This window comes from Struthio camelus, chromosome 30 (genome assembly GCF_040807025.1).
Source record: "Struthio camelus isolate bStrCam1 chromosome 30, bStrCam1.hap1, whole genome shotgun sequence".
NCBI lineage: Eukaryota > Metazoa > Chordata > Aves > Struthioniformes > Struthionidae > Struthio > Struthio camelus.
In genome coordinates, this window is record NC_090971.1 from 699,934 (window position 1) to 716,853 (window position 16,920).

General features: G+C 65.0%; 2 protein-coding genes across 5 annotated transcripts; both read right to left on the reverse strand.

Moving 5' to 3' along the window:
* Positions 1-178: 178 nt before the first annotated feature.
* Positions 179-5,250, reverse strand: NR1I3 (nuclear receptor subfamily 1 group I member 3). 4 transcript variants are annotated; one of them, XM_068922568.1, is made up of 8 exons: positions 5,147-5,250; positions 3,800-4,087; positions 2,844-2,974; positions 1,963-2,144; positions 1,665-1,882; positions 1,448-1,593; positions 928-1,231; positions 179-552 (listed from the first exon to the last, which is right to left on the reverse strand). In XM_068922568.1, the coding sequence occupies exons 2-8, from the start codon at positions 3,985-3,987 to the stop codon at positions 423-425; spliced, it is 1,299 nt and encodes a 432-aa protein (XP_068778669.1). In that variant the 5' UTR covers positions 3,988-4,087; positions 5,147-5,250; the 3' UTR covers positions 179-422. The 4 variants fall into 4 exon arrangements, with proteins under 4 accessions (XP_068778669.1, XP_068778670.1, XP_068778668.1 ...); XM_068922569.1 differs by having other exon boundaries at positions 3,800-3,995; positions 5,147-5,231; XM_068922567.1 differs by lacking the exon at positions 5,147-5,250 and having other exon boundaries at positions 928-1,033; positions 1,115-1,231; positions 3,800-4,273.
* Positions 5,251-11,639: 6,389 nt separating this feature from the next.
* On the reverse strand, positions 11,640-16,038 carry MPZ (myelin protein zero). Its single transcript, XM_068922115.1, has 6 exons — positions 14,954-16,038; positions 13,812-13,978; positions 13,508-13,721; positions 13,254-13,389; positions 13,005-13,065; positions 11,640-12,682 (listed from the first exon to the last, which is right to left on the reverse strand). Exons 1-6 carry the CDS (start codon positions 15,015-15,017, stop codon positions 12,578-12,580), a joined length of 747 nt encoding a protein of 248 aa, XP_068778216.1. The 5' UTR covers positions 15,018-16,038; the 3' UTR covers positions 11,640-12,577.
* Positions 16,039-16,920: the final 882 nt, after the last annotated feature.

Below are 16,920 nucleotides of genomic sequence, written 5' to 3' on the forward strand. Positions count from 1 at the left end.
TCTTGCCCGTGCTGCTCTCCTCGAGCATCCCTCTTTCCTTCTGCTCCTGCCTCTCTGGCCTCAGTTTCCCTCCAGCCACATGAGGAGCCGCTCTGGGCGGCGGAGGACGTGGCACGGGCTGGAAGTGCCCTAAGGTGCCCAGAGCTGGGGATGTGCTCACACAAATGTACCCACAGAGTCTGGAAAAATAAAGGAGCTTTACTCTACCCTATAAAGTGCCCTGGTAACCAGTGGGTGCCAGCCCCGGAGGCATGGCCAGTGCCGGCAGCCTGAGGGGCCAGGCTTGGCTGGGGCTAAGCAAGAAGTGGTGCCGGTGCCCACCTCGATGGGGTGGGACAAGGCCAGTGCCACCAGCCCGCTGCAAGGCCAGGGCTCAGCAGGCAGGCCCTGGGGCTTTGCTGCAGAGGCTTGCAGTGTTGGCTCTAGCTGATGATCTCGGAGAGCAGCGGCGTCATGGAGGACAAGTCCTGGATGTGCAGGATCTGCCGCGTGTTCTCCACCTTCAGCGTCTGCAGCTCCGTCAGCAGCAGCAGCAGCTTCGCATAGAGAAACCTGGCGGGGGGAAGGCGCCTGGCTCGGCCTGTCTGTGCCCACAGCACAGGCAGAGCCGGGCACAGGGCACTGCTGCCCCTGTTGGAAAGGCTGGGCTGAGCTGCAGGGGGTCTTGGCGCTGGGCTGTGCCACCCCAGCTAGGCACTGTCTGCACCCACAGGCACCCCTGGATCCAGTCTGGGCCATGCTCCCATCCCACCTAGGGTGGGTCGGGATGCCTCATGGGCAGGTCTGTGATGTCAGCTCCGTGTCCCCCCAAGCATGCCAGTCCCCAGGGGCAAAGTGAGGGGTGCCCTGGTCGTGCCTTGGTCCTGCTCTGGGCACTGCTGGGGCTCCAGGAGGAAGAACCTACTCTGCCCCATCCCCAGCGCATACCTGCCCTCAGGCATGGGGTGCTGGTGGTCAATGTAGCTCTTGAGCGTGAGGGCCACCTTCTCCTGGAGCTGGTCAATGAACTCCCACTGAGCGATGCCTGCGTGGTCTGCAAGTACCAGGTGGGCAGCCATGAGCCAGGGACCCACGGCGGGTGGGATGTCCCAGCCGTGCCCACTGTAGCCCCTACTTGGTGAGAAGAGGAGGATGGCCTGGAGCAGGACGTACTCAGCCTCGTGCAGCCGCAGCTTCTTCAGGCTGATGTGGAACTTGAGCAGTGGCTCCAGGTAGATCTGCTGAAACCCAGCTGGGGAGAGAATGGTGGTGACAAGGGAGCTGGGCTGGCTGCCCAGCAGAGGAGACAGAGCTGTGCAGGGATGTCTCTCACTTTTCCCTTCCCGTGGGGAGTCCCTGGACCTGGTGCCAATGCCGTCCTTGGCTGCCCTGACCCTGTGGGGCAGCCCCAGGCAGCTGCTGCCCCTCATCCTTGCCCTGGTGCTACCCTGTGCCTGTGCCAGCTCACCCAGGGCCCCATCTTGGATGGTGTAGCAGTGCTGCCCGCACTCCCAGGCGTTGGTCTCCTCGTTGAAGACCGTGTTGAACTGGATCTGGCAGATGTCCAAGGTGGCACCTTTGAGCAGGGAGATCTGGTCATCGATGGGCAAGCTCCTACCAGGAGAGACGGAGATATCAGAGCCAGGACGAGGGGCCAGGGAAGCCCCTGCCATGCCTGCACTGACCTGAAGGCCGGGATCTCCTTGGCGAAGTTGATGACCTGCTGGATCATGAAGGTGCTGAGGTCAGCGAAGTGGGGCAGCATGGAGAAGACGTCGGGCAGCACGTCCTCGGCCAGGCAGTCTGGCTCTGGGGAAGCTACCGCCAGAGGCGACACGGAGAGGCCGCTGGGCTCCAGCGGGCTGCGGGGCTGCGGGCTGTGGACGCAGAGCCGCACGGCGGGCTGGCGAGGGAAGCAGGGCGTTAGTGGTGGGCCAGGACCCTATGGGTGGGAGCCACCGGGTCCCTTTGGGTCCTACTCACCCGGTAGTGCACAAACTGGGAGAAGCTGGAGTCGAAGTTTCTCTTGTGGGCCGTGATGAGGATGCTGATGAGCTCCTGCTGCTCTGCTGTGAGCCCCCCGGGCTGCCCCAGCGCCTCCCGTGCCAGCCGCCGCTGGCGCCGCAGCGCTCGCCGTGTCCGCAGAGCCTCCTCCGACATGATCACTGTAGCGCCGGGGGCCAGGTCAGCCCCACGGTGCTGTGGGTGCGGGCAGGACACCTGGGAGCTCAGGGATGTGGTGGTGTGGTAGGCAGGAGGATTGTGGCTCTCAGTGCCGGACGGTGGTCACGGCACGTGGTGGGGACACTGCTGAGGCTCTGCTGAGTCATGAAGGGGTGGGGGTGCCACCACCACCATGTGGGGCTTCAGGGAGGCTGAGAGCCACGAGTGCCCTGTAGTCCCCTCTTCCCCAGTGGGGTCAATCCCACACCCTCTTCCCTGCATCTCCCTGTTGTCATCTATTACTCCTGTCACTTTGCTGTCCCCTCTCCCCAGGTCCCGCCATCCCTTCTGCCACCACGTCTCCCCCTGCCATCCTACCTGGACTGTCCTCTCTGCTCCCGTTTCCCTCCTTGTCCTACCCAGGTCACCCCATCATCCCCTCTACTCCATGTCCCCCAACATCCCACATCGGTCCTCCCTGTCCTCTCTGCTCCCATGTCCCCCCTTTCCCCCCAAGGTCCCCCTGTTGTCCCCTGTGTCCTCCCATCTGTTCCACTCAGGTCACCCCATCCGTCCCAGCCAGGTGACCCTGTCCCTTCTCCCCCCATCCCCTCTCCCCCCTGTGCCCTCCCTGCCAGCCCACCCAGGCATCCCCGCTGTCTCCCGTGTCTTCTAGGGCCACTGGGGCTGGTTGCACTCACTGTCCTTCCTCATGCCCACGTCGAGGCACTTTTGGAGGCGGCAGGCCTGGCACTGCCTCCGCTTGGCCTTGGTGACGGGGCAGCTCCGGGTGAAGGGGCAGCTGAAGTGGATGCCCTTGTTGATGGACCGCCTGGAGGGATGCAGGGAACATGGGGACGTGGAGCAGGGTGGGCACGGGGCAGAGCCTTGGGCTGTGCCACGAGGCCTGCAGCCCTGCAGACAAGCCCTTCGTGCCCTCCGGCCTGGCCCAGGATGGCTCTGTGTGCCGACAGAAGGGCCACCCTGGGCCCACCAGTACCCTGCAGTGGCCGTGGGGCAGGATTTGCTGGGGTGGGGGGAACCCCTGCCCCCCAGAACCCCGTCACTAGCCTGCCTTGGAGAAGCTGGGGTGTTCGAGCACAGGGCTGTGAGCACCCCGTCCTGTCTTGTCCCATCCTATCCTGTCCTGTTTCATCTCATGCCACCCCTGATCCTCCCATCCCATCCCACCCTGTCTTGTTCTGTTCCATCTTGTCCTGTCCCACACCATCCTGTCCTGTCCCATCTCATTCCACTCCGACCCTCCTGTCTTGTCCCATTCCATGTTGTCCTATCCCATCCCATCCCATCTTGTCTCACCTTGTCCCATCCCATCTTGTCCCATTCCATGTTGTGGCATTCCATGTTGTCCTATCCCATCCCGCCTTGTCTCACCTTGTCCCATCCTGTCCTGTCCCATCTCATTCCACCCTGACCCTCCCATCTTGTCCCATCCCATCTTGTCCCATTCCATGTTGCCTGATCCCATCCCATCCTGTCCTCCTGTCTTGTCCTGTAACATCCCATCTTGTCCCACCTTGTCCCTTCCCATCCCATCCTGTCTCTTCCTGTCCCTTCCCATCCCATCTCATCCCATCCCATCCTCTGGCACCCTGTCCCACCCCGCGCCATACCATGGCCTGGCTGCAGCGCCCACCTGAAGAAGCCTTTGCAGCCCTCGCAGGTCATGACATGGAAGTGGTAGCCGGTGGCTCGGTCTCCGCACACTGCACAGATCTTCTCCTCATCGGGCTCCGTGTCCTCCCTCTCGGTGGCCCGGCGGCCCTGTGTGCAGGGACTGCCACTCTGGCTGCTCTCCAGGTCCGAGGGGCTGGACACGGACATGGCCGAGGCTGCGGGGGTGACACGCTCTGGCTGGTGCCACCGGGCTCCGCCTCCTGCTGACGGCACCCGGACCCTGGGGGGCCCACAGCGAGGAGAGAGCCTGCGAGACAGGGGCATGCACATGCATGTGCACGCACACGTGTTCATGCACACTCACGCACAAACACGTGTGTGTGTGCTCCCCCTCCCAGCACTGGCAAGTGGTCACCATTTGCACGAGTGGGCTTGCAGATGTGCTGCGTGTGCGTTACTGCTGACGTGCTGGGCTACGTGTTCGCGTGTTTGCTATTGCTGGTGTGCTCGTATGTCCATGTGCTATCGCCAGTGTGCCCCGTGTGCGTCTGGGCTTGCAGATGTGCTGTGTGTGTGCATGTGCCTCTGCACATGTGCTGTTACTGCAGCTGGGCTGTGCATGTGTGTGTTTCTGAGGACGTGTGCGTGCACGTGTGTGCATGTGCCATTGCAGATCTGCTTGGTGTGGGTATGTTACTGCAGATGTGTTGTGCCATGTGCGTGCGTTCATGAGTACTGCTACATGTGTGCTGTGCCACGTACGTGAGTGCTGTCACAGCTGTGCTGAGCCATGTTTGCGTGGGTTATTGCAGACGTGCTGTGTGCACGATGCAAGCTTGCCGCATTATTGCAGATGGGTGTCGCGCGTATGCGTGCGCGCTCTTGCAGAGGCGTTCCGCCATGCGTCTTCTTGCAGGTGATACCGCGTGTCTATTTGCGTGCCACTGCAGACATCCGTGCCGCACGTGCGTGTTGCTGCCAGCATGCTATTGCAGACATGCATGCCAGGCGCGTGCACGACTGCAGACGTTCACACCAGGTGCGCGTGTGCGCACTGTCCCGCGTGACTGTTATTGCAGACACTGTGCTGCGCGCGTGCGTGTGTGTGCATGCGTATACAAACCGTGCCGCGGCTCCCGCTTGCGCAATGCCAGGGCCGGCGGGCAGCGTCGCCCCGTCCCGCGGGTGCCTGGCCCCGGCGCGCCCCCGGCCGCCCCCCACCGCCCCGCTCCCGACCCCCGCGCGCCCCTCGCCGCCGGCCCGGCCGCCCCAGGCCGCGGCCTCCCGGCCGCCGCTCCCGGCCGCCCGCGAGCGCCCCGACGCCGCCTGCGACGGGCGGCCGGTGCCCGCCGCGCCCCGCGCTCACCCGCCGGCGGCTCGCGGGGGGCTGCCGGGCCCCGCGGCCCCGTCCGCTCCGCCGCCGCCGCCGCCGCATCCGCCGGGGAGCCCGGCTGGAATGTGAACCTTGAACTTGGCGGCGGCGGCTGGGGCGGGCGGCGGGGCGGCGCCGCGGCCCGGGCCAAGGGGCACCCGCGGGTGGGTGGCCCTCGCGCCGCCCCCGGCACCCGCGCGGGGCCTCCCCGGACGCCGGGGCCCCCGCGCGGCGTCGAGGCACCGGGGGGGGGGAGGGGAGGGGCGCGAGGGGGGAGGGGCTCCCGCGGCACGTGCGCGGCAGGCGCGCGGCAGGCGGGGCGGCGGGAAAGCCCCGCGCCCCCATTGGCTGCCCGCGGCCGTCACTCAGCGGCGCCCCCCCCATAAAAGCGGGCGCGGAGCGCGCGGGGCCGCACATCGGGCGGCGGCGCGGGGCGGCCATGAGCGAGGTGAGGGGGCTCCGCGAACCCCCCGCCGGGGACCGGACCGGACCGGGGGCTCCCGGCTCGGCCCTCCGCGGTGCCCCGGTGTGACGGGGAGGGGGCGGGAGGCAGGACCGGGACTGCGCCCGCACCGGGGAGCCCCTTCGTCGGCCCCGGCAGCCTCTCCCGACCCCCGGGAGGGGGCTTTGGGGGGCAGCCCCGGTTTTGGGGGGCACGGGGGGACCCCCGGCGCGGGGCCGCGGCAACTGGGGAAAGTCCCAGAGGGATGAGAACAAAATCCTGCCTTAACCACCCCCCCCCCGTTTTTGTCCCCAAACTGGGATGGGGGGGGAACCTGGGAGGAAGCAGCGGGGTTTGGGGGCCCCCGCCGCTCCCCGGGGCCGGCGGGCTCCTGGCAGGACGGTCCCCGGCAGCGCAGCGGGTCGGGGATGCGCTGGGAGCGCCGAGCCCTGACGGAGCCCCCGCGAGGGGCCCGGCTGAGCCGCCTCCCTGCCCGGCCGCCTGCTGCAGAGCCGCCGAGGCGTCCCGCTCCGGCAGCTCCTTGCGGCTCCCGCCGCCCGCGTCTGCGGCGTCGAGGGGCTGGCGGAGGAGGGTTAAAGAGCGTCGTTCCCGGCCCGCGCCCGCCGCCGTGCGATGAACCCGGCGGCTGCGGCAGCGATGCGGCGTCCCGTGGCGGGGCCCGAGCGGGAAAGGAGGCTGATCTCCGTCCTGGGCGCAGCGGGGTCGCCTGCCCCGGGGCTGCCTGCGCTCTCCTCGCCGCCCTCGGGGAGCGTCCCCGTGTCGGGTGGTCCCATATAGGCTTTGCCACCCAGCCGTAGTGACATTCGAGACCCTGCTTCCTTGGGCTCTGGTGGGGGGCACGCATACTGAACGCTGCTTTCCTTCTCTGCAGCTCAGCTCCAATGAGTCATCGACCTCCACGGAGGCCCCCGGCGGGCAGGAGAAAGGTGAGGGTGCGCGGTGGCCCCGTTGTTTGGGGCTGGCCCGGGAGCACCCTACGGCAGCTGGGCGCCTCAGTGGCTGTGCCGCACCGGTGGGATGAGGAAACCCCGGCTGTGCTCTGCAGGAGCTGCTTTCCTAGTGCACAGGTGCTTCGAGGTGAAGGGACTCCCTGTTCCCCCGAAGGCGCATTGTCACAGCAGAGCCCTCCGTGCTGCTCCGACCCCCCAGGGCTCACCTGACGGAGCAAGGAGGGCTCCAGGCTGTGCCCCGCTGCCCTGTGGGAGCGTGGCCCTCCCTTGCACCACGGGGGCTGGCTGGGACCCTGCACTCGCAGCTGCTCCCAGCCCCGTGGGGATGTGTGTCCCTGCTGTGGGGAATAACGTCCCCCAGCTGGATGTGGGGATAAGACTGCTCTGTCCTGCCCTTGCCCCAGGCTGGTGCTGGAGGAGAGGGGGTTTGCAGAGTGCCCCCCAGGGTTGCTGGGGGGGCTGGTGGGTGCCCCTCACACAGGCAGGCTGTAACTAGGGCAGCTGGGTCTCCCTGTAGCCAAAGCCGGGAACTCCAAGAAGGTGGAGGAGGAAGAGGAGATCGACATAGACCTGAACGCTCCTGAGACAGAGAAGGCTGCGCTCGCTATCCAGGGCAAGTTTCGCCGCTTCCAGAAACGGAAAAAGGACTCGGGGCCTTGAGCAGCACCTGCATCTCCAGTCCTGCGCTCCCAGTGGCCCCAGGCCACCCTGCCCTGATCGGGCTCCTGTTCTCTGCACGTCGCACGTCTCCGGCTGGGGGCACAGCCCTGTCCTGGCTTCACCTGCCTCCCCAGCGTCACCTCTGTCCTCCGGGAGCTGTGCTGATGGTGTGGTGCTGTCTCTGCAAAGCCGTGGGGCTGGGGCCTGGGGGTTCCCACTAGGCTGGGGGAGCTTAGCCTTTCCTTACCCCTTGTCCAGCCCTGAGCTGGGGCCCTGCCTGCTGGGGTGGGGGGATGCCCTGAAGCCAGTGGGGAGGGGGTAGATGGGTGGGGGGGCTTCAGGGAGACTGTGGAGTCAGATGGGTGCCCCTAGGGCAGACCCTGCTGAGTTGCCGAGGGTCCCCTGTGTCCCTGGGGGTGGATGTGGCCCTTGTAGGAGAGAATGACGGAGGAATGCCCTTTCTTGGGGGCAGCCCTGTCTCTGTCCTTGGTGGTGCTGGTGGTTTGGTGCTGGGGGCTGCTATGGACAGGACTCAGGCGGGGAATGACCCAGCCACTGCTTGGAGGGGTCTGGGTATCCCCTGAACAAGGTGGGGGGGGAATCCCCCCTGAAACCTTGTCCCATTCCTATCCCCTGGGATGTCCTGGAAGCAGTAGGGTGGTGTCAGGGATAGCAGGACAGGGTTGGGGGCTGCAGGTCTTGCTGCAGGTGTGCTTGCAGCCCCCAGCATGGGAAACCCGGGGTTCCCCAGGCATGTAGGTGCCCCCTGTCCTTGCACCACCCTCTCCCACGTGCTCTTGTCGGTGTCCCCCTCATCCCTGTGCTGGCTGGCGGGGGGGTCAGTGCCCCACGGACAGCCGGCACTGCGCCCAGGACGTGATCTTTTAGCATGTGTAAAGAATAAAACTTCTGGGGAGAGCGACAGGCCTGGCATGCACTTTTTGGGGGGGGGGGGGGAGAGGGATACCCAGAGAGACCTAGAGCTGCTCAGGCGCCCCGTTTGTGTGTGGGGTCTGGTCACGTGCTGAAGATGCTGAGAGACTGGGGCTGCCCAGGGGAATTCATGTGGGTTTGGGGCTGCTGCTGCCTGTCATCCCAGGCACCATGTCCCCCCGTGACATCCTTGGCTCTGGGGTGAGCGGGATGGAGACGCCTGCTTAAAAATAGCATCCCCGGGCTGCGCTGTTCCTGCGCCCGGCTTGCTTCCCAGGGCTGACCTGACCCCGGGTGTCCCCTGCCTGGCTGCAGCTATTTCTGCCCCAGGAGCAGCGTTCCCCATGCACCCGCCTCAGCCCTGGGAGCCTGCTGTTGGGTTTACGAGCTGGTTTATAGCGCGAGGCTGGGAGATAAAACGCCAGGAGCTGGGGCCGAGGGCGGTGTGTGGTGTCCCCATCCCTGCGAGGGCTTTGTCCTGGTGTTGGGGATCAGTTGTCAGGTGACAACCGATGAGGGGGTGATGCCCAGATGGGGCTGCTGGGAGGGGGTTGTATGGGCAGGAGAGAGGCAGGATTTGCCCCAGGAGGGTATGAAAGGCTGATTTCTTTGCCTACGCCCCCGGGGTGTACGTGGCGTTGGAGCCAGGCTTGCTTTGCAGCTTGGTTGTCCCATGCTGTCCTGTCCCGCTCAGCAGCAGTCTGAACTTCAGCCTTTGGGATGGGTCTCTGTTTTCCCTGGGCACTGAAACCGCTTCCACCTCAGCTGGCGATTGCGTTAGGAAGGAGATCCCAGCCATAGAAATCCGCTCATGCTCTCTATAATTACATGCTCCTTCTTCGTCTTTAACATGATTCCCTTGCAAAGCTCTGGACTTTGTCAGCGCCTCCGTCCCCCAGGGGCTGGTTGGGATTTTAAATAATTGCGTCTGAATGTGTCTTTCGTATCTCGTCCAGCTCCCCAGGGGATATCGATCCCAAACGGTGCGTTGCATCGATCTCTGGGGCAGGATTGTGTCCTGGTCCTGGGGGCACTGCAGGACACAGATGTCCCTGCTGACAGTTGTTCTTTTCCTCACTGTGCTTTTTTGTATCTGGACCAACCCCTACTTTCTCAGCCAAACCTTAGGAATTTACTTAACATCTCCCTATCTCCCCCCAGTCCCTGTTTGCATCCGTGCTGGTTTTCCACCCCGTAGTGAGTGCCTCCCATCCAGCTGCTTGTTCCTGCGAAAGCTGGAGCTGGCCTCATTTCCCATCGCACTATTTTTACAGCAATGATAAAAGAATTGCCATAAATCACCCCATTCCTCGGCAGCTGCTTTTCTTCCTCCGGGGATGAAGATTTTGCGGTGTGTTTTGGCTCTCATTTCCTGAGATCGTTAATCACCCTCATAATCACCTGCTGGCTGGATCCCAGGGGGCCGCATCGCATTTCACCACCATCGCGAGGGTTGTGAGCTGGAAAACACCACGAGGCCCTTGCGATGGGCTGCAAGGGCTGGTTCCGGCGTGAAATCGAGCCGGGCAGAGGGATGTTAGCAGGGAAACGGGTCTCGCAGGGACCCCTGCGCCGCGCTGAGCAGATGTATCTCCTTTCCGTTTTCCCGGCACGGCTTGCAGAGCCGGGGGCCGTGCACGGGTTGCGCTGGGATTTGGAGCCGGTTCTCACGGTCGGCGGCTGCACTGCGAGCTGCCGCTCCACCGGCTCTGCTGCGCTCGTGTTTTATCGTGACTCATCCTCCCTCGTTTGCTTCATTTATTTCACTTTGCGACCAGCCCGCTTTGGCTTTGAACGCCGCGGTGGGCAGCGCGCAGCTTCCGCGGAGCATCAAAGCCCCCTGCGGCAGCGCCGCTTCGCCTGGGCTGTGCTCCCGCTTTTTCAGCCTCCTTTTTGCAGCTTTTATTTTCTCTGGGGCTGTCTCTAAGCTCAAATTCGTCTCTTCTTCATGTATCAAAGTTCTCTTTGCCGGTCAGGCTTGCTTTGAAGGTGACGTTAATGCAACTCCAGGGCATCATTAGTGAGACAACCTGTTTATCTGAATAGCCCTGGCCCCAGGTCCTCTTTGCCACCACGGCACGAGAGCTTTGTATCCTGACAAAAATAGCAGCTGAAGATACCTGGGTTCTGGCCAGGAGCCGCTTCTGCATGCAGGTGCTGTCATTAAAATCAGGTCCGTCTTTCTCCACCCTGGGGACCCGTCAGGGTTTCCTTCATTCACTTGACGGCTCCTTCCTGGTATATCCTGCGCTGGAGCCTCAAATAAACCCCAGAGCCCGCAGACTTAATTAAGAAGGTGTTACTACGACGGGCGGCGTGCCAGAGCTGTGCCTGGGAAACCGAAGCCATCTGGGTTAATTCACTGGGTGGCTGCAGGATGGCAGGGAGCTGGAGGCTGGGCAGCCGGGAAACCCCTGGGGCGAAGCCTCCCCAGCCCCTTCCCTTAGAGCCCCCCCGCGCCGCTGAGGCGGCCCCGGCACGCTGCTGCGAACCTCCTGCTGCCGTGCAGGAGCCAAAGCTCATTAGCAGAAATAGCTCTCTCTGGAAAGAAAAATAATCCTGCTGGCCAAGGAAAAGGCAGGAGAAGCCCCGGGTGCCTCGGGGGCCAGGGCCAGGGTTTGTTGCTCGGCAGCCGGCTCGCTTTGCAGACTTATTAGGGAAAAGATGCTTATAGAGCCGGCGATGGGGCCAGGCCGGGCAGTGGCCGCTCCCGGGCTCACGCAGCCCGGCGGACCGCTGCGCGGGGGGGCTGCGGGGGTCCGGGAGCTCCGGACCTGGCTGCCCCGGAGGCTGGGCAGGACGGCGGTGCCCCGGTCCTGGGCGCCAGGTGCTGGCAGGGAAGCGCTCCGCTCCCGGTCCGCTCCAGCGCGGAGCCAGCCGGTCGCTCCAGCTCGCGGTCCAGCCCCCAGCCCTGCTGCGGGGACAGTGACCGTCACTGCCGGGGTGACAACCGGCTGGGGTAGGACACCCCCCGCCCAGCCCCGGCACGGCCGTGCCCGGGGACGTGCAGGGCCCTCGGTGTCGGGCACCCTAAGCACGAGGAGTTGGGACGAGCTGGCCCGGACGTCTGCACGCTCCCTTCCTCACGAGCTGGCCTCTCTGGGGTGAGCTTTAGTTGTACGCAACTGCAATGGCTGCAGATGGGGTCCGGGCAGGAAGAGGTGAGGGGGAAGGACGTCTGCGCTGAGGGTGGCAGCAGCCGTGACGGGTGGCCTTGGGGACAGTCGCCAGTCCTCTGTGAGCTGGCGGTCGCTGTGAGGGTGAAAACCCCTTTGGGCAAGACATCACCCTGCACCCAGGGAAACTGAGGCACAGCAGCAGCAGCAGGACCCACTTCCTTTGGGATACACGGCGGAGGGGGGAACCTCTGCTCCATGCAATGAGTTTGCAAGTGCTTGGTGATCTTCCTTCCCCCGCCCCCCCCCCCCACCCTGCCTTGGTGACTTGCTACGAATGGGTGACAGCTACGAGCCGGGGCTGGTCCTTGGCTCCTCGAGATGTCAGTCTTTATTAAGAGCGCCGTCAGGTTCGGGGACATACAGGGCGTAGAAAAACACTCCGGGGTGATGGGCGCCGCGGCGGGGGCTCCTCCGGGCCCAGCCAAAGCCTCTCCTCCTCCAAAAGGCTTTGGCTGATGCAGAGGGGTGGGGAGGGGGTTATCGGATGTGTCGTCACGCGAGGGTTAATCGGGGGGGACAACAAAGAGGGGGTGACAGGAGTGGGATGGAGGGGACGTGGCGGGGGCCACCCCACGACGTCATTGCAGCTCGGTCGCGGGGAAGAGACGAGAAAACGGTCAGAAAAGGGGCAAAATCGGGGCAAAGAAACCCTCCAGGAGATTTTGGAGTGGGGTGAAGGGCAGTCGGGGCGGCGCGAGCCCGCAGGGACCCCGCAGGTCCCTGGGGAGGGGGGGATCAAACCGGCCCGAGGAAGGGGCCCAAAACTCATCGGTCGCATCTTCAAATAGAAAAAAAATTACACCTGTGCCCGGGGCCGGGCAGGGGCAGCGGTTGCGCAGTGGAAGGTACCGGTCGAGGGGCTTCGGGGCGTCCTCCCGGTGTCCCCGTCCGGGGTTGGGGACGCCTGGGTGTCCCCGAGGCCGAGGGACCCGGGGCGAGGACCACACCCCGTTCCTCGCCGGGTCCCGCGGCTCAGAGCCGGCCGCGTCCTGGCCTTTCCCTCCGGGAAGGGGGGGCCGGGAGAGGCCGCCGGGGCCGGGCGTCACTTCTCCGAGTCCATCTTGATCATGTTCATCAAGGCGTTTTTGAGGCTGGTCTTGCTCGGGGACTTGGCGGTGGGCGGGAGGCCGGCGGCCTCGGCGGCCTCCCCCCTCAGCTCCATCTCGATGGTCATGACGACCTTCGGGGTGCGGGGGGATTCAGCGCCCGCCGCCGCGCTACCTTCCCTGCCTGCTAACCGCTATTTCTTCTCCTTGCGGGAATCGCCCAGGACTCCCTTGGCCTTTTTCTCGCTCGCCGCCTTGGTGCTCCGGCTGTGGTCCAGCATGGCGTAGAGGACGGGCGCCTGCGGGTGCGACGGGCACCGTCGGGGACAGCCACCCAGGCCCCCCCCCAGCCCCAGTTTTCCAGCCAGCGCCCGGGCGCTTTGCCCTTCTTCCCTCAGTCTCAGCTGCGCTGGGGACACCCAGCTCCCACCAGCGGGGTTTGGCCCCGAATGCAAAAGGGAAAGTTTTCCTGGGCCACTTTTTCCCCTCTTCCATCATCTCCTGGCTGTTCCCATGGGATTCTCCCCTTGTGACGGGCTACAGGCCTGGGACCTGTGTGGGACAGGGGATGCCTTGCCTCTGCACGCCCTCCCGAACTGAGCCCACAACCCCAGCGCTCACCTGGCGGCCGCGCTTGGACGCGTCCTTGGCTGATCTCTGCAGCTTCCCTTTCTCCATGGCACTAAACCGGGCACAGAAATGCAAAGAGGCAGCTCAGAAAGGCCAGCGGGACCCAGGTACGCACAGTCCCCCTGCCTCCGAACCGCCCGGTCCCGCTGCAAAACCGGGTCCTGTCTATGAGGCTGCTCTGGTTTCCCCCGCCAGCCCCCGTTTCAGGTCCGTCTCACCCCAAATCCTCCCTGCGCTCACCTAAGCCGTCTCTGCAGGGCCGCCTGCCTCCGGAGCCAGCAGTACCGGATGAGATACACCAGGGCCACCACCACGATCACCAGCAGCAAGGCTCCTCCGATGATGGAGCCGAGGACAACGCCGTACCGGGTGGGCACTGCAGGGACATGAGGTGCTCTTTAGCCCCCGGAGAGCTGGGGATGCAGCGGGCATGAAGCCAGCAGAGAAACTGAGGCAGGGATGGGGGGGGTGCGAAGCCTGGCCCAGCGTTGTACCTTTCTCGAAGACGTAGAGCGTGACCTGGGAGGACTTGCCCACGATGTCAGGGGGGTTTTTGACGTCGCAGGTGAAGGTGCCGTTGTCGGTATAGTCCAGGTTGTGGATGACGATGGAGCCGTCCTTGCGGTGCGGGTTGCCCACCCACTCCATGCGCTCCTTGAAGGTGCCCACGTCATCGATGTAGGGCTGCCCCTTGGCATAGTGAAATATCTGGAGGGGGGAGAAGAGAAGCAGCGGGGTCAGGACGGCTCCAGGCATGACGAGGCCGGCCCGACGCCGGGACGGAGGGGCGGCGCTTACGGAGATGCTGTCCCGGGAGCCCTCGGCCTGGAAGTGCCAAGTGATGGAGATGTCCTCGGAGATCCATTCGCTGGACCAGAAGCTGCAGGAGAGGGTGACGTGCGAGCCCACGGTGCCGTAGACCTCCCGCTGCGTGTAGACATGGATGGCCAGCGTTGGGGAGAGCCCTGCGAGGGGGCGAAAAGGCATCAGCGTCGATCCGCCGGCACCCCGAGGGGGAAAACCGGCTGGCGGGGGGCACCCCGGCACCGGGGCCAGCCGTGCAGGGCGATGCACGGGGTGCAGCGGGGCTGTGGCCGGTCCAGGTCCCCAGCACGCCGGCTGCCGCGGGCTGCTCGAGCATCGCCCCGGGGCTCTGCGCCCACGCGCCGGCCCTGCGCCAAGCCCGGGGCTGGCACCAAAGGGCCTTTGTTGGCCCCGGAGAATGCACAAGGGCCAGCAGGGGACAGCGGCCCTTTGTGCCACCGCGGGTGGCTTTGGCGGGTGCTTCTGCTCGCCCGCGGGACACCCTCGGCAGTTAGCGGCTGGGGCTGGCGTCAGCCGAGGGGACGCCCCGGGGCGTTCAAAGGGGACATTGTGTGCCAGGGCATCGCCCCAAGGACGGCAGCTCAATTTCGGCTGGTGGTTGGGGGTCCGGCAGGGCCCGGCACCCCAGGGAGGTGGCTATTGCTGGGGACCTCGCACAGCCTGGTGATGGGGACCAGGGGACATCGGCACCCGGCGGGGTTCGGCTGGACATGGCCCGCACAACAATCAGGTCCTTACACTGCGCGGTGTGCGGCCGGGGGGCAGGCGGCACCACGCCGTCCCGAACACCCCCACGGCCCGGGAGCTTGGCCACCGCCGGTGACGGTCCCGAAGGCAGACACCTAGGTGGCCACCAGCCCCACGGCCACCCCAGAAGCCCAGTTCTGGGGGGTTTGGAGGTCCCAAACCCTTTGACCGCTTCCTCCGTAACCCTCCAGCATCCTGCCCCGGCGCCCCTCTCCGCACCCAGGCTCCGGCCCCGCAGCCACAGCTGGGATTTTGGCCGTGGCTTGGTTCCCGACGCAGCTCACCGCCGCGGGATGGGACTCCATGCCCCCGTGCCTGCCCCCCATCCCGGCCCCTCCGGGGGGCCGTTCGCCGGAGCGGCCGCTTACCCAGCGCTGCCAGGAGCACCGTGAGGAAGACGAGGCTCCCGCTGTCCCGGGCACCCTGCGACATGGTGGCTGCCTGTTACCGCGCGGCTCTGAGCCGCATGGGAGGGCTGGCGGTGCGCGGGGCCGGCGGTCCGTGCCGAAGGGTGCCAGGAGGATGGGTGCCGAGGTTTAAGAGCAAGCAGAACCGAATGATGCCGGCGGTGCCCCGGCCTTGGGCCAATGGGCGCCGGGCAGCCGGGGCGGTGGGGGCCAGAGGGTGCTGGCCACCCCGAGCTGAAAGGGGGCATTTTGTTTGGTGTTGGGCGAGGAGGGGAAAACATGTGGCAGGCGGGGAGCCGGGCACACAGCGCCCTTTGTCCGGCCGCATTCCCTGCCGCGGCGGAGGCGGCTCTGCAGGAATGCGGCCGGAGCCGGAGGGCAAGGGCACGCGGATGCCCGGACGCGGAGCCGCTCGGCCCTGCTGCAAGTCGGGGCATCCTGGGACACAACACCGGCTGGGTGCCACCCCTTGGCTCCGTCCCCGCAGGTGGACAGACACGCAGACCCTGGCCTCGTCCGGCATCGCAGGGCCTGAGGCCTCGATCCGACTGTGCCGCGGGCCCCCAGCGCCTCCCAGCTACGGGGGCAAAGGGGGCGTCCAGGGTCACAGCCTACCTCTGGCAGTCCTCCAGCACCCCCCAGCTCTGTGGTCCTACCCCACCAGCGACACTGCTAGCTGTGACCAAGCAGACTCCCAAGAGACTCTGCTCCAGCTCCATTTTGGGTGAAAATGCTGCTTTGAGAAAGTCTCAGCAATTCAGTGGCTTTTGCTGAGACTGAGAGGGGTTCTGCCTGGGTGCAGGGGAAAGCCCCGCCGGAGGTGGGCTCCCTGGGCAGCCGTGCTGTAGCTCCAGTGCCCTGGCTGTGGAGGGATGTATCCTGCCAAAACGCTTGGAGAAATGGGGATATTTGGCTTCCCTGGAGGGGATTTACCACCCTGATGACAGATGGTCACCCAGGGCACGGAGCCACCCAGCTCCAGCTGTGGGATGATGGGCAAATCCTTCCCCGTTCGGCGTCCTGGCCGCATGCAAAGCAGGGAGCCACCAAGCTGCCACCACCCCCTTGATGCCAACAGGCCAGGGCTAATGTTAACTCCCACCGCAAAGCTGGCCCCATTTCTGCCTGCTGCTCTGCCCTCACCTCATCGCTGCCTTTCCAAAACACAGCTCTGGTGGTAACTGTGCTCCTCGGGATGCTGCTGCATCCCTGTTGTGCACCATGGTGGCATCTCCCTGGGCTTGTGGAGGACCAAGTGGTGGAGGGAGGAGTGAGCACCACGGGAGATGCCCAAGGATGGAGAGGTGCCTGTGTCCCATCCTGGAAACACCAGCGGCAGGTGAGCTGCTCCCGGGACGCACAGGTCCGTAGGTGTCCGCACTCCCGCACGTGGGCCGAGCCTGGGACATTCCCCAGGCCGAGGGCGCCACAAAGCAGCTTTGTGCCAGCTGAGCCAGGCTGCGCACGGCGGGTGTCCCTGCCAGGACACTGCGCTGGCACAAACGCCACTGAAAAGTGGCACTGGTGCGGCAGGACACACAGCGGGATCTCCAGGGGACAGAGCAGGATCACCCTGGCCAAGAGGGCGATGGGTGGCAGGGTCTGACCCGACCAGGAGCCGACGGAGAGCTTTAAGAGTGCTGAGACATATTCACTCTTGCGACGTGCTGCCCCACCAGGTGATTCTCCTTGAGAGTTTTTGCCTCAGCGCTTCAATTATTTACTGAAAATAAACTCCCAAATACTTTCGCCAAACTCCAGGAAGGCCAGTTTGAAAGAAAGCTGGTGTCTTGGGTGAAAAACTTGTGTCAAAAGTGTGATTTTCCATGGAAAGTTTTCAACCTTGAGAATTAGCAGCTGGGGAAAGGAGAGCAGTGGCACGGGGAGACGGAGACTCCCGCTTAGGGAGCAATGTTGTTTCCCTCCTT